The sequence below is a fragment of the Caretta caretta genome, chromosome 9 (assembly GCF_965140235.1).
Source record: "Caretta caretta isolate rCarCar2 chromosome 9, rCarCar1.hap1, whole genome shotgun sequence".
NCBI lineage: Eukaryota > Metazoa > Chordata > Testudines > Cheloniidae > Caretta > Caretta caretta.
The window spans coordinates 93,138,182-93,155,586 of record NC_134214.1 but is presented as its reverse complement, the minus strand read 5'-3'; the positions used below and the strand labels follow the sequence as shown (position 1 = coordinate 93,155,586).

Below are 17,405 nucleotides of genomic sequence, written 5' to 3'. Positions count from 1 at the left end.
ACATTGTAAGATAAAGAGTGTGTGTGAATGTGCTCAGATGTGTAGAGGCACGTGTCAGTAAAGGAGTGCATTTATTAGACCAGTAGAAGGGTGTGCTTCTGTGATAAAATACTTCATCATTTGAGTCTGCTGATTCATCTGGCTCCAAGAATGTGTGCTGATCAATGATTGTTTTATATTAGAAAGCTCACGTTCATTCCTGCTAGCTGCAGATTGCCTGGCATTGTTTCAATGAAATGCCAGTAAAATGAGGAGGAGTTCTGGTTTTTTTTTAAAAAAAAGTAATGTGAAAAAATATGTACCAAATACTTTGAGTAACAATGTTAATTAGAATCTCTTATTGTAATTATGAAAAAATACTTATTGAACAACACAACTCTTGTATGTGAAATACTACTTGATTATTGAATTTGTGTGTGTGTGTGTGTTCCCGTACTGTTAGACCATCTTTCATCTTTTACAATGCCATGAATGTATAAAATGTAGCAACCTTTTGGGGTATTTAAAAATGTTGTAATAATACAGTTGAGGTATTCAAAATATAAAAATCAATTGCAGCTATTTTTTCAGAAGATCTTTTACTGCATCAAATGATCCTTTTGCCTCAGGAATATGCAGATACATGCTATTTGCTGATACATTCACAAGTAGACGCAGTCATGGCACCGTACGGTGTTTGCTGTAAATGTAAATTAGGGATAATACACAAAACACAGCTAAACAACCTTCCATATTATGCATCCATAATACACGAATGCATAGAATGCTGCTGTTAATATGCATTTGAAGTATAATGGCAGCAAAGAAGCTGTTAGGGTGTACACTCTGAATGCACATGAATGATAATGTAGACCTTGGCTAAACCTTAACGGGCTCATTGTCATCATGTCAGTTCTGAAGGAACTTGACATCCCAGAAGACATGAGTGGAGAAAATATGACTGTAAAAATGAAATAGGCCCATATTGTTAATCTCTCAGAGCAAGGAAATTCAGAATTTAGGCTGAAACTCCATCCTTAGTCTACCCCTCACAGCGACAGAGTCCCCTTTTAGTCACAGCAGGTTACCCATCTAACACAGCCTCCTAATCCAGCTCCTTTATCCTGTATGTAATTTATCTAGTGCCAAGACTCACTGATGAATTTCACAAATGTGTATATAAATTTGTTACAGTTTACAGTGTGGTATGATAAGCACTAACTAGAATACTGGGGTGTCGAGCCTTTCTGGGAAGGTCTATTCTGATGCTTTAACGTGTTTTAATTTACAACATATAATATTGGCTTAATGTTATCTTATTAGATGTATTAAATACCAGATACATCCTTCAATGAATAAAGCATCTTGGGAAAGTGTTATATTTAGCAAATATTTTAGTGGATCCTTGTCATTTACTGAATTTCACAGTAGCAGTTATATTGTAACCATTTTTGTTTCTTCTTGGGTTTTCGTTTTTCTTGGCTTGAAGTATTTTTCAGTTTTTGCCTTGCTGCTTGCCATATAGCAAATGTGAAATGACAAGAGGATTCTAATAGCGATCCAAAATGTACCTTGAACACACATTGTTAACCAAATTACAATCACTGCTTTCGTTTACATGTGTCGCCTTTCAAAGGATGAATATGTTCTTTTAATTTGCTTTTTAAATATCCATAACGATGTCCCCAAGCATTTTAATAAAACGGAAACAGTTAATTATTGCCAAATAAGGATAACTGAATATATTGGTCTGTAGCTTGCATATAAATATTTCTGACAGCACTTCTCTCTGGAAGAGAAAATTGTGCAAATTGCCAGTTATTATAATTTTTAATAAATAAGTCTTCTCTTGACTTCATTCGTTTTTTCACCCCAGTGCACTAGTGTTCAACAACCATATTTTCAGTGGGACCATTTCTATTACAGAGTGATTGAGCTCTGATTTACACATCAATTACCCAACTTCATGGAGATTTTCATGCTCCCCTAGCTGACATCAATGAAGCATAACTGCGTAAACGCTTTATTTCATACTAGTTTTTGATAACTCAGACTGATAACTAATCATATAAAGAGACAATGCGCTATGATACAGGAAACAATAAATGCTCCCCTTTGAAACATCATCTCTTCTTTTATACTTTTCACCATTCGTGAGCTTATCTCTGCTATCCATTCCTTACTATAAAGGTACCAGAATTTGTTCCTCCCAAATTCATGTTAAGGAAAGGTTTGAAGCTACATAATACTGAAATGGGCATAAACTGAACTAAAATACATTTTTCTACATGCTTAAGAAAACAAACAAATAACAATGTGATATATATCAGCTATGTTTTTAACCTCATGGTTTTAATTTCCACAAATTGCCTATGGGTCTCTTGGGGGTTATTTTGTATAGAGACTTTAATCTCCAGTATTTTGTATCAAACATGCTACAGTGACTGACATTGGTTTTTAATGTAAATTATTAAGAGATAACCAATGACCATCTTGAGGGTTTCTCTGTATAGCTGTTGAACATCAAAGATAGAATATTCTAACATTAAAAAAAAAGTCATTGATCTTGAAACTCAGTGATAGACACATTGTGATACTTTTAAAAAAGTTTGTTCATTCTTCAAAAAACACAGCATTAAAGTAAATGTTTGAATGTGAAAGATATGTGATAGAATGTTTTGTTTAATTAATTAGTATATTCTAGTGTGGCCTGATTGGTCAGTGCTAACTAATAAGATTATCAAGACAACGTAATTTAAAATCTTGAGAGCGGTGGTGATTGTCAGAGGAGGTAGAGCTTTGCTGCTTAAAATGTAATATTGCTTGTGAAATGTATCATTTTACAGTGTAGTAAAAGCCTTTGATGTGTAAGGAAGGAGTGTTTAGCTAAACGGTTTTTTTTAAGTCTGGCTTTTGTAATCACTTTATTGACTAAATTCATTTCCCTAGTCCAGGGATTCATGCCAGAATTGCAACAAAAATAAAGATCCTGGGCCTGAGTTTCATTTACTCTGATGTAAATCAGGATTAGCCCTGGTCAACGGACTGGGAGAGGGGAGACTACTTTCTGTGCCTGAGTTGTTAGTTTTTATACTTACCCTGAATAAAGACTATCAATGCTTTGGCTCCAGTCAAGGAAAGTTCTTATGCAGAGTCTTGTTGACTTCAATTGGACTACTCACGTGCATCAAGTTAAGCACACACTTAAGTGCTGTGATGGATTGGGGCCAGAGTGCTAAGTATTTGACGCGAACACCAACAACCTCCATAATGTCTGATCAAAACGAAACAAGAATGATATCCTGACATCTTCAAGGCAGAATGAGGAAGCAGCAATCTTTGACAAGTACTTTCATTATTCAAATAGCATAGTTATAAATTCACTGTTCTTGGTGCCTTGTTTTGGAAACCCCGTTTACTTCTGGTTTCCACAGAAGACAAGTATTTTGTTTAAATGAACTCTTTCATAATTTAAGAGTATACCATATTTTCAAGATAGAATGAAAAACTGATAAAGAATTATATTTGAAAGGTCAGGAGGCTGGATGCTAAAGAGTTGTAGTATGTCTTTTCAAATGTGGCTATTGAATATCTGTAAAACTCTGTCATTCTGCAACACCATTCAGATGTCCTTGAGTGTGCTGTCTGTTATGGCTGACTAGACTTCCTTTCTGCAGCTCTCCTTGATTCTTTCCAAATCTGGCTTCTGCTGTCCCCAAGCTCACTACTGGTTTCCCGCTTGCTAAGTCAAAGTAACACTCCTCTGTTTTTATTCTTGATCACTCTGCTGCATTTGACAGTTGATCGCTCACTCCTCTTCTTCTGGCTTCTCTCTATCTCACTGGCAGCTCCTTCTGCCTTTTGTGATTCTTTGACGTCCCCTCTCCTCTTGTCTGTTGGTGTAGTTCAATGTGTTCATTTTCCTCCTATTCTCCCTCTGATCCTTTCTTTGAGAGACCTCATCAACTTCCATGGCTTCAGCTACCACATCACTGCCAGTGAGTCCCTGTCATGGTATCTCCCCCGCCCCATTGCCACATCAGCTGTCTCAGTCATCTCCCTTTAAGACATCCTTCTCCAACCCAGTCTCTGTCTCTCTCTATCAAGAAAAGTTCTTTACTTTCTCCAAAATCTTTTCTGCCAGCTTCTTTCACTTTCACAATTGATAACTGCGCGGACTTCTCCATCTCCAAAGCTTTCAATCTTTTATCCTTTCTCTCACTTCTTTCTGCCCTCTTCCTCCAAATCCACTCTCTTGCTAATTCATGTTGGATAATGGTTTTAGTATTGGGGGGTAGAGAGTAAAAAGTGGATCACCAAAATCCACCCTTACTTTCCACCCCCAATACTAAAACATTTATCAGAACTTTGCCATCTTTTGCCTTGATTTTGTAACGTCCCCTCTCGGCCAACTTCTCCCCTCTCCCCAAAGTGCTATGGCAAAAATTGTTGAGCCAGAGCTGATGTAAGTTGATTCCTTAATTTCAATGAAGCTGTGCCAATGTACACCAGCTGAGCATCTGGCCCATCTTTTTATGTTCCTCAGATAGCATCTTCCTCTTCCTTGAACCTTTCACTGGCTTTCTTTCCCTTACTGCGTTGCATTCAATCTCTTTCTCACCTACTAGACCCTAGGTAATGTTACAGATCCCCTACATCTCTCTTCCCATTGTATCCTCCTCCCTTTTTTCTCTCCCTTTATGCTCCCCCAGTCTTTTGCCACTTTTTCCCACTTCTAGCATCATGACTTCATTCTTGGGGTCCCAAAGCTTGGAATAGCCTCACATTTCCTGTTGCACAAATCCATCCTTAAAATCCTGTCTCTGCCTTTCATGTAACTTTTTATAACTTGTTTCTTCCAGGAATCCTTCTTACCTTTTACTCTTCATTAAGAATATAGTCATACCTTCCTTTACTTAGACTTTTGTGTCATTGGATTGTTTTGCCAACCTTAGTTTGTAAGCTTTTTTGGGGAGGGAATGTGTCTCATTCTGTTTGAACCTGTTTATTCCAGTTCAATTATTAATCTCATAAATAGAAAATCTAGTAAAGATAAATCTATAATAAAATTAATAATAAAAGTAGTGTGTGTATATAAATCTAAGTATTATTATCAGCAGCTGCATCTAAGTCCTGATTCACCCAAAATATTGGGTCTTTGGCTGTGAAGTTTTCTTCTAACTCCCTTATTTTAGCATCTGAAAAGAATCTACCCCCAAGGCGGTATCTGAAACCTCAGGAATCTAAAGCAGAGCTCACCACGTCTTCCTAAGACTCGTGCGGATAGAGTAAGGAAGCTGTGACCTTGCTTGTGGCATATGAGTCAAATGCAGTTCTATTTACTTTTATGCAGGTTTGCTACAGTAGGGTATTACAAGTAGTTTTGTTTGAGACCTTCACCCAACAGTCGTGTAGAGGTGTTTCCTACAGCATTAGCTGTTTTTTTTTTAAAGCCTAGAGGAGAAAAGCTATAAAAAGGTTTCACCAGCCTGTATTGAGAGTTCAGAGATAACATCGGACTCAGAACTGAGTGCACCATGACCTTAAGATCCAATCACAGTGTCACTCTTTGGATAAGAGGAAGGCTGACCTCATTCTTGTTCTAATCGGTTTAAAGTTAAATATGTGGCTTTCTGTAGTTAATGTGCAATGCAAGGGTCAGTGATGAAATAAATTTGCCGACAAATAAGTCATTGACCGAAATGTATAAGCAACCACTTCCTAGTGTGTAGATGCGTTACACGCTGGGAAGTACTTGAGGCTTTTATGTCATAGTGTGAGTGGAGAATTCAAAATTAACTTTAGTTTTTTTAAAAATAACATAGTGCTTGGAACTGCAGAACATGTGATAAATATAGATATTTGCAAATGGTGTAGAAGGCAGCAATTCACTTGAGGTTCTCCTGATGTCATAAAATGTACCAGCACAGTGGAATAGTTTGTAAACATCATCTGGGCCCCCGGGAGTGAGCTTCTGCCTTGTGCTTGTCTCTTGGGTGAATTAAATATATATTTTTTCTGGTTTCATGAGGTCATCTGCTAAAAGAGAAATATTTTAATGTGTTTGGTAAAAACACTGAATTATTGAAATTATTTACCTTTGTATACATAGTTAATATAGTAAATACTATATTAATTAAAGTTAATTAATTGTAAAGAAATTGTGCCACGTTAAATTAATGCTGTTTCATCATTTTGCCCTAATAGTTTAGTAACATAACTACCATCAAGTAGAGTAAATCATTTTATTGAGATTCATAAAATGAGTATGAACTAGTCTTAAAATGCTACAGTTACTCTTTTGCTCAGATATGATATAGTATAATGATTCCTTTCAGGGTTCTGAACAGTTTGTGTGCTTGAGGAAGGACACAGCTTTCAGATATCTAAGCCTAAAATAGTCATGTATTTTCACATTAAGGGTGAAATCTTGAAGTCAATGACAGAACTCTCATTGACGTCCGTGACGCCAGGATTTTAACTCTAACATAGACTATGGCCGGGGTTGCGGTCATTTGTAAGCCTCTAAAATCCTGATAGTGCCACCCTAGTCACCCAAATAAATAATTTTTACTTAGAATTCAGTGGGATTTCTCACATAAGTAAGGGTGACTCTTAGAGTCTCATCCTGCTTCCACTGACTTCAGTAGTAAATATTGTGGACAGAGGTGATGTGCGGGGGAATTAAGTGGGGTCACATCCCCGATTTGCTGCTTGGCTTGTACTGAGCATGCTCACACGGGCTGAGCCGGATGCCCTCACTCCAGCCCCCACTATTGTTAGGCATGGGCATCTCTGCTTGTGGAGGACATTAATGGACAAAGATTGGGCCCATAGTGTCATAAAAGTTTGCTAAAGAAATAGTACACTGCTGACAATACCTCATCCTGCCTTGAGTGTAAGGACTGGATTAGAAGACATCTCGAGATCCCTTCCATGGGGATACTATCATTCTATGACTCAAACTTGCAGTTCTTAGACAAAACTTGCTATTGAAGTCAGTGGAAATATCTTCTGTGAATAAGGTAAGCAAGCTGTAAGTTCTAATACTATACCGTGTCTTTAGGAACATCCCCGAGTGTGGGTTGATGTGTAAACTGCATTACTCCAAGAGGCATTGTGTCTTAGAAACACTTTTCTAAGGCACTGTCCCTCCCCTTGCTCTGGGGATAAGTATGGATTAGAAATTTCCAACTGGTCTATACAAGTAGAAAATTACAATACTCCCCACCCCCACCCACACAGACTAAGCTACATTTTCCCAAGGTGATTGTGGAGCAGAGTGGAGCCAAGACTCCACCCTATTTCTATCCATCTACCCCAGAGTGGGCAGCAGCAAGTGTATAGCACCCACTTACTCCCACAGATGTGGACCCAAGATCCAGATAGCCGATGAAGGGGTGCAGTGAGGATTCTTTATTCCCGTTATGTCTCTATGGATGTATAGTCTGCCACAATCTAGCTTGTAGCTAGCAATAATAATAGGGTAAGTGGCTTTGGTATAGTAATTTAATGTCCTTTATTTTTCCTCAATAAATTAGTAAATAATGCTATAATTTCTACAAGAATGCAATAGTAGCATTGACCGTAGTACTGTCCTCTAACTTTACACTAGCAAATGATCCCAAGGTAGTAATATCATTTTGGCAGAATGTGTTATAAAACGAACTAAATAAAATGATGTTGCATTTGAGTTTCCAACCTGAAAATTGGAAGCGGCAATGAAAATCAAGTTTAACTCAGCCTCACATACTTAGGTGGCTTTACATCCTGTTAATAAACTATACTCAAGTCCATTCACTCCAAGCATGAATGATCTTGAATTGCTCAAACCGATTATTAATTCATCTTTCTGATTTCAAGATTGTCTTTGTGGCATTAGTCTGTCTTTTTTTTCCCCCCGCCCTGTATGAAAACAAGTATGCAAGTCTAAGGATACATGGAATCATCAGGAGATAGACATATGCTTGCCTGCAGTCTCTGTGGGTCTTGCAGGTTCAAACGTAACCTGCCGGAATCATAAGAACTTTAATTGAGTAGATAAAGAGGTCCTCATAATTATAAACTGCAGTAGGTATAACAAGAGGCTAAATACATAGCTGTGGTTTTAATTAGCTGGTGCTTCAAATTAGTAATTGTGGTTTCACTCAGAAATCAGTGACTTTATACACTGTCAAAGCCTCATCACTGTGCAGTTCATTCCTCATTATATCTCTCTATGTGAAGCTTCTAATACAACATCATACTGAGCTAAAAATGCAAAAGTTATAGATATTTGGTTATCTTCCAAGTACAGTAGAGCTCTATGGAGATTAAATTCATTCTCATCAGGATATCAGAATTCACTGTTCTCCGTTACATAAGTGTGTGCGCATGTATATATAAAATCTAGCAGGCAAATATTTCTTACAACAGATAACGTCAGTGTGCATACTTAATCTGCTATTCAAATTGTCATCTGGAATTTGTAGCTATTTAACGGACACAAAATAGAGCCAAAAGTCTTATAACAAATCAAATAGAGGTTGAAAGCACAGAAGTGTCCCTTAATACTTGTCGCATGAGGGGTTGTCAATGCAAGTGGATACATGCATCTCTTCTTTTTTTTTTTTTCCCCCTCTTCAGTGTTTTAATTACATCTTTTCCCTCAGAGGAGCAGGAAGTAGTTTGCAAAGGCAAGAGACCAAAGTACTTCAGTCCTGTTCATGAGAGAAGTAGACGTGATCTCTCAGCTTGTCATCTAGGTCTGGCAGGTGCACAAAGTGAGCTGACATAAAGATAACTGACGTCTTGCTATCACTACTCTGAGGCGATAGACATTTTTTGTTTATTTGCTTGTGTGCAGAATTATCTGCCGCCGAAGCCAACTAATCTAACGTCCTTCCCTTCTGAACAGCACTAAATGAAACATTCTTTAATCACCCCCTAGGTCTAAGCTGGCCATTTCAACCCATTTTTAGGCGGGCAGTCCTCTTTTTTTGCGTGGTTTGGCCCCGGTCTGATATTGAGATAGAATCGGATATGGTTTTGTCTGGTATTGTATGAGGACACCATTTTGAACACCAAGCTCTTATCAGTGTGATATAAGTGTGATATCGCATGCAGCATGCCTGTGAGGTCACGCCAATGGGGGCAGAGTGGCATGCTCTTCAAAATGGCGTCCTCCATACAGCATGACCTTGTACGCATCATGCGTGCAAGGTCACACTGGCAAGGGTGGGGTCATCTGACCAGGTTGGGCCTATACCATTTCAGGAAGTACTGGAATGTCCAGTACTCTGGGAATACATGAGTGGTCCACCCTCCCTATGCCCACAACTAAATGATACATAAATGTTAACAAGTATGCGGGATTGAAGTAGTTGTTCTGAATCACACTTGGCTGCAGTAGAATGTTGTGATGTAGGCACATGTTACACAGTTAAAGGAAACTGAAGATGTCACTATGTCTAGTTGACTCCATAGTTGTTTCTCCATATAGGTATATTCTTTCTCTGTGTGTGTGTGCGTGTGCGTACATACACGTACGCACACAGCGTGCCTACATATTTATACATGTACACTTATAGACAAGTTGTACTGGATTTTTTCTGGCAGAAAGCACCATCTGGAAATGGCAGATTTTGTGTGTTTTTTTAATTTTAGAATGACTAGTTCTATTTAGAGACATGGTAGGTGAGGTAATATCTTTTATTGGACCAACTTCTGTTCGTGGAAAAGATAAGCTTTCCAGCTTTGCAGAGTTCTTCTTCAGGTCTGGAGAAGGTAACGAGAGTGTCTAAACTAGATATAAAATGGGACAGGTTAAGCATAAGACGTTCACATATGCTGTAGGAGACCACTTAAAATGAAGTGGGCAGTTAAGGGTTAGCAGACAGTAGGGTGTTTACAAATGGTTGTAATGACCATAAATCTGGTGTCTTTTACTGAGTCTATGGTTTTCAGTGCCCAGCAGAGTTAGGAATTTATGTTTTCAGGCTCATCTTGCAGAGGTGTTGTGCAGATTTCCTTTGAAGATGCTCACCCACGGGTGATAGGGTGTTTTTATCTTTTATCATTTTTTCTGTGAGAGTTCATTTGAGAGAGTAGTGATTGTCTGGTTTCACCCACATAGTTATTGTTGGAGCATTTGATGTACTGGATGAGGTACACCACATATGATGGGCATGGGTAGAAGACATGGATCTTGAAAGGTGCGTTCTGAAGGATATAGATCATTGTAGCAGTCTACAGGTTTTGTATCTATTGTTCCGGCAGAGTCTGGTGGCACTTTGAGTTGGACTGTGGGGAGCTTGCTTCTGATGATGAACTTGGCTAAATTGGGGGTTTGTTTGAAGGCAAGAAGGAGGTGGGGGTGGGAAAGATTTCTTTCAGGATGTGATCCACCATCAAGTCTGAGTTGTAACTTTTTGATGATACCCGTTATGGGTTCTAGCGTGGGGTGGTACTGGAGCAGGTTCTTCCATGGTAGTTGGATGGTTCGTTCCATGATGTGGTCTGTTTTTCTCATGGAATATCCTAGTGCAGTGAATGCAGATTTTAAGTGTGTTTAGGTGTGTATGCTGGGATTTCTCTTTGGAACAAATTCTGTAATATCTGAGTGCTGGGCTAAATAGCTGTATTTAGTACGGTATTATGATCCCAAATTTACATTTGGGAAAACTGTTGGATGGATTTCACTCTCTTTCAAAGTCATCGGTTTGAATTGCACTGTTTCCAGTGTTTTGTTCCTAATATTGTTAACAATGAATGTTTAACTGACATATGGGGAACATAATTGCTTGTCTTTTTTGTCTTATCCTCTTTTTCAGTCACTATGAGCAAGACCGGAGTGCACTTAAAAGGAAAGAATGGGAGCGAAGAAATCAAGAAGTCCAGCAAGATGAAGATCTCTTTGCTTCAGGTTTTAATCTCTTTGGGGAACCCTACAAGGTAAATGGCTATATGATACTTTACACTTTTAGAGTGTCTTTCATCTGAATGCATTTTGCCAATACTAATTAAGCCTTACCTCTGAGGAAGAAAAGTATTATGATGATCTTGATTGTCTGACTCTACAGATAGTTAGACCTTTGAAATTAGTAAATTGAAGCACAGTCAGGTTAAGTAACATGGCCAACGTTATACAGCATTTTGGTGACAAAACCAGGGATTGAAACAAGGAGTTTGGATTCATATTCCCTTTTCTGAACATTCTGCACACTCCCTCAATAAGTATATATTGCTCTCCAAAGGAATTTTTACTTAGGTTTTCCTAACTCCAAAATGACATTTAATCTCTTTATTTTTAAAGAGGAAAATATACTTGATTTGTTCAAACCAGAATCTCTTCGTTTAATTATGAGCCCGGAAGCTCTCCCTTTGCAATCATAATTGTCCAAAGAAGTGTTCAGGGAGAATGTCTGTTTGAATTCTTTGGGGAGCATAACAAGGATATCAAAGAGACTTACGATGAGACTTATTCTCTGTAAGGAGCTTTGCTGTCTGAGAATTTCATCACCAGGGGATGTCCCCCTTGATTATTTCTGCTGCTTTGATTTGTAGCCAGGCATCCCCTGATGGATTCATCAGAATGTAAATGTACATGTCACTTTCTCTTCCCAATCAGTGACATCCATTGAAAGGCCACCACTTTAGCATTCCATTTTATATTGTTAGCAGCTGTAGGGAGGATGAGTGCTCTTTGCAAATCACCAGTAAGGGAGAAAGACCAGCATCGTTATGAAGGGGTGGTTCATAATTATAGGTTGGGAGACTGTTTCAACCAACTGGGGACAGTAGTTTACTGGTTAAAATCTAATCTTGCAAACTACAATGGGATGTTTTATGTTGGGCCACCCCCTTTCTCATGAGGAGTTCACATTTACTACACACACAATCCCGTTGATTTGAGAGAGACTCCTTGCAAAGTAAGGCCCCAATCCTGCAACCATTAGTGCATATTCTTAATTGGATGAATGGGTCCTTTGATTTCAGTGAGACTACACGTGGAAGCAGAGTTAAGCTTGTGTGCAAGTGTTTGTAAGAGCTATAGATCCACTCAGTGTCAGTAAGGGTAGCAGAACCTAATCCATTGTGGTTACTCTGAATTACTGAATTCAGCTGTATCTACTACTGAAATATGAAATCCTGTAGGAATAAAAAGGGACTATACCGCACAGAGGATCTACATGCTTTTGATTTGGATGGGTTTGCAGCAGCTAGTTAATCTTTTCTTTTGTATTTCATAGCTTTTGGTTTATTGCAGATGAATTCGATATCGAGTAGCTCTTCCAATAATGGGATACTGATTGCAAAGGTCTGAAATGAGCATCCCAAATTTAAAAAAAAAATCACAACTGAGTTCTAAGGTGGGTTGACTGTACAGTGGCTCATTTTAATGGAAGTGTTTAAAATGTTCCAAATGACCCTAGTGGATCATTTCTAACTACTATATTATCTCTCCCAGTATGCACAGATTACGTTCATGAGAGATAACAAGTATGGCCCTGACACTGCCAACACTTATGCATGTGCTTAATTTGTTTCTATTCATATGCTTAAAGTTAAGCTTGTGCAAAAATGTTTGTAGAATCTAGGCCTCTTGATATAAAATGTTCTGTGTGCGAGTGGGAAAGCCAAATGTTGGGATGTTAATCTACCAAGAACATGCAAGTATGTGGGGGAACAGTTTTACAACATGTAGCAATATGATTGAGCACTTCCCCCTCCCCCCAATTATTTGTGTAGTTATGACTGGTATATTACATCACTTAGATGAAGAAGAAACTTGACACATTCACTGCACTTGATGTAATGAAGCGCAAAAAAAAAAAAAAGTTTTCATAGAGTCAGAGAGTTTTAAGGCCAGAAGGTCTCACCAGATTATCTAGTCTGACCTTCTGTGTGTCACAGGCCACCAACACCATGCTCAGGTTCATCTGGAGATGGAGTGTCATGATTACTCCTCTTGGAATTGTTTTTAGTCCTGGCCTTCTGCTCCCACCTAGTTAAGCTACACTTTAAAGATTGATAATAAGACACAGCATTGGAGTTTATGGGATGAAATAGATAGGAGACTAATGAAAAATCAAACAATATGGATCTTTGAAATAATTTCTAAATGTAGAGAAATAAGTCCAGATTTTTAATAAAGGCTTATGGAAATGTGCAAGTAAGAGATTGAAGCTTTACGAAAATGCTTATTGACCTCATAGAATTTGTGGGGGCAGTTTTTCATTGAGGATGTACTGTGTGTTTAAGATAAATAACACTTTCTGTCAAAGAGAGAGGTCCTCTAAATGCTGATTTCTTTTCTAGCAATGCGTATGGTTTTTGAGTTGGCGTTCTGAAAATATATTCTCATTATTGTCAAGGTTTATTTTTTTTTGTCTTCCTCCTCCCGTTCATTTTGAAACAATGAATTGGGTGGAGAATTTACCCAAAATTAACTTAAACAAAATAATACAGAATTTTCATCATGAGAATTAAAAATTATACACTTCAAAACCATTCTTAATATCTACTGTGCCCTCAGAAAGATATGTTTTAATTTGCTAAAATAGTCCCTACATTTTGAAATTTGTGTCCACTTGCTCAGAACTGGACAACTGAGTACACAATACCTGCATTTAAAATCTATGCATTTCTATAATAGCCCTTAAAGAATAGATATATTACTTTCAAAAATATCTATCATCACCCGTTTTACAAGGTGAACTCTTGAATACAACTTCTTTAGAATTGTACTCTCTTAGAACAGCATAAAAATTAGTGTAAAAATTGTTGTGTATAAATAAATTGTTAAACAACCAAACACAAAAATAATAGTTTTAATTTGTTTTAAATCCACAGAAGCAAGGAAAATTAAGACTATATATATCCTTAATATTCATTTTATATATATATATATATATATATATATATATATATATATATATATATATATTTATAATAAACTCCACCCATTTTGTCTTGATTTTTACGTCAGGAGGAATTAAGGACAAAGTGGTTGTCTGATATTTCCTTTATAGCAGTGGTTCTCAAACTAGGGCCGCCGCTTATTCAGGGAAAGCCCCTGGTGGGCCTGTTTACCTGCCGCGTCCGCAGGTTCGGCCGATTGCGGCTCCCACTGGCCGCGGTTCGCCACTCCAGGCCAATGGGGGCTGCAGAAAGGGCAGCCAGCACGTCCCTCGGCCCGCTTCCTGAAGCCCCCATTGGCCTGGAGCAGCAAACCATGGCCAGTGGGAGCCGCAATTGGCCGAACCTGCAGACATGACAGATAAACAAACCTTCCTGGCCCGCCAGGGGCTTTCCCTGAATAAGCAGCGGCCCTAGTTTGAGAACAACTGCTTTACAGGATTGTGCTATTAAGGGCCCAATGCAGGTTCCATTAATGTTAGTGGAAATTTAACTGATGACAAATGGGGGCTGGATTTGACCCTTAAAGACAGAGTTGTGATTTATGTTACAAAGCAAGTGCAGAGAGTGAACTCTGGGCCTGATTCGTGTTTATGAAAGAGCAGTGTAAACCAGCCTTAAAGTGAGTGTAAATGTAACTTATGCCCCCTTTTAAAGCCTCTTTACACTACCAGATGCAAAGGATCCTTGGTATGAATGAGAATTAGGCCCTCTGTATCCAACAAGAATAGTGCAAAGTGCACCCACTTAGTCTGCTCTGGTTGCTGCCGATGACGGTAACATCAAAAGAGAGCATGTTTGGACTTATTTTCCAACATTTTGACATACTGAAATTGTATTCAATGGTAAACCCTGTGTACTTTTAATGTGTGTGAGGAGAAGCAAGAGGGATTTGGGAATAGATTTGTTTCTTTTCCAGTCAGAACAAATTCTGATTTCAGTCGCATTAATGTAAATTACTTCAGATTTACTCTGATGTCGCTGAGATCAGAATTCTGGTCCATTCTCCTGTATCCATAACCAGGAGTGGCAATGCCACTTGTCCAAAATAAATGAAGCTGCCAGCAAGAAGCAAGCAGACCCTCAATTAGGTTTGCAGAGGAAAGGGAAAGAGAAGGTATCCATCAAATGCAAATGGAGTGACCTTTCACCACGCATGGGGTCAGATCCTCAATTAGCAAAGTCAATAAAGTTAATGGAGCCATGCTGATTTACATCAACTAAAGATCTGGCCCATGAATTTCCAAAGGACCACAGAAGTTGAAGTGGGGAGAAGAGAATCTGAGAAATACAAAACATCTCTCTCCATCTCGTTGGTTCCCTGTTCTAATATCTCTGTTCTGCACACCCACCCTTCCCCATTCACTGCAGCATTTAACCCAAAATGGGGAACTATTGGATGGGGCTGCTGCCAGTGCCACTTCGTATGAGGACGAGAAAACAGGTAAATAGCCAACACCTGGTAGATAAACTGTAGCTGCTTGGAATGTTAAAAATAGTCCAGAGAGACAAGGTGGGTGAGGTAATATCTTTTACTGGACCAACTTCTGTTGGTGAAAGTAACAAGCTTTCGAGCTCCATAGAGCTTTCTTCATACCCGGGATGAAGTAGCCTGAAGGAGAGCTCTGTGAAGCTCAAAACTTGTCTCTTTCACCAAAAGAAGTTGGTCCACAAAAGATATTACTTCACCCATCTTGGCTCTCTCATGCCCTGAGACCAACCTGCCGACAAACACAACAAACAAAAATAAGCCAGGGAGACGTAATTTCGTGGGCAGAAGTGCAACATAAATATAGTTTATCATGTGGCTCTCTGCCATGAATTATATGGATATCACCATCACTTGTATACTTATGGAAAGGCTGCCTAATCACCTATTCCTTTATTATGTCCGTCTATCTTATCTACTTTTCATAGGGGTGTGTGTGTGTGTGTGTGTGTGTGTGTGTAGAAAGATGTTCTTTTTATGTGCCAGAGTCTCATGCAGAAAATATTTCAAAAATATTGTGCTGTCTACCACAATTTTGGCCAGCATGGATAAAGAGGTATGAGCACTGCCTATTGCCAGTTATGGATCATGTGAGCTTTCTAGAGGTCTCCCTTTCAAACACTGATACTGCTTAATTTGTCAGAGCTGACTAGATCACAGCCTGGGGTCTCATGAATGCAGATGCTTGAATCAGCAGTGTAGGAATTTTCCTGGCAGAGGCTGCAGTTTTACTAGGGATACCCTTTAATGTTTTGCATTATTAAATAGGTTTGGATATAATTAGGGGTTTTTTTTAATTTTTTTTTTGAGGTTTGCCTTGAAATAGTTCAGCTGGAGAAATAGGACCCAATTGAAAGAATTTTCTTTTGCATGAGTCTTTGGAGAATGTTAAATCTTTTTTAGGTATTGCCCCTTCACTGTGTTCAAGCATAGCATAAAGTATCTCACCTTCTAGTCCGTAGAGGTTAGTTATGCTGGGAGGCATGAGAAAATGAATGAATTATGAAACCTCAGGCTTTCATAGGAATTGTCACAAAACCCATATTAATTGGGCCCATAAGTCTGAATGCATTAGTTTTGTTCTTTGTAGAACCATAATGCAATAGCTAGTGAGCAAATTAGCCTTTCAATAGGATTTTATTTCTGATTTTTTTTTTAAAGCAGTACAGCCAAACATAGAAAAGTGTGCACTTCCTAAATTAATGAGAGGCTAGAGGGGGTGGGGGGAGTACTGCTCGTGGAATACTCAGAAGATACGTTTCCTTAATGGTGGCAAAACCACAGTTCAACTTGTTGCTCAGAAAATAGAGTAGAGAAGTTTCCTTTAAGAAATCAATGGATTATCCAGAAGAGGGTGTTAAAAATGTCCCCTACCTGGTAACATGTAATGGCCGGAAATAGTTAATTTCATTTTTGTAGTGCTTGTAGCAAGACTAGCCAGGCATACCCTGCTTTTCAATAAGAATGCTAAATCTGTTGAGGAAGAAAATAAAAATATTACTGATATGTGTCAAGACTTAAGTCTAGATTCTGCCCTGAATTACACACAGTGCCCCTCGTTGACTTCAATGAGGTCACACAATGAGGAGAGTTTGGCCCTAGGGGTGCATTTTCTATTTGTGTTTTACTGTATTTCAAGCTACAGTGGACTATTTATTGGCAGAGGTATTTATGTTTTGAGGGCCTGATCCAAAACCCATTAAAGCCACTGATAATCTTTCCACTGACTTCAGTAAGCATCGGATCAGGATCTGAGAGAGTTTTAAAATAGGCTCAGGAGGTTTAAATTAATTATCTCTGTGCTTTTCAGAAAAGGGTTTTTTTCATTAATACTCCCAGAAAATGACTACAAATAATAATACCTTACATTTATTAAGTGCCTTTCATCCCAAAGGATGTGAACATTTTGCATAAAACAGAGAGCTAGTGTTAAGTGAAATGACATTTAGCATTAGGTGACATGTTTAAAAAAAACCTGAGAGTCAGATACCTCTAACAGTAAAAATGATTGAAAATCCATGTATTAAAATTAAAATAT

The 17,405-nt window shown here is 38.4% G+C and overlaps 1 protein-coding gene across 3 annotated transcripts in view; it reads left to right on the top strand.

Moving 5' to 3' along the window:
* The window catches only part of AFF2 (ALF transcription elongation factor 2), a 412,391-nt gene that overhangs the window by 96,691 nt on the left and 298,295 nt on the right, over window positions 1-17,405 (top strand). For 2 of the 3 annotated variants that reach the window (XM_075132559.1, XM_048863483.2), the window contains exon 2: window positions 10,791-10,911. In XM_075132559.1, coding sequence (XP_074988660.1) covers window positions 10,791-10,911 — 121 coding nt within the window. Of the gene's footprint in view, window positions 1-10,790; window positions 10,912-12,226; window positions 12,330-17,405 lie in introns of those variants that run through there. The other variant, XM_048863485.2, reaches the window with a different exon arrangement.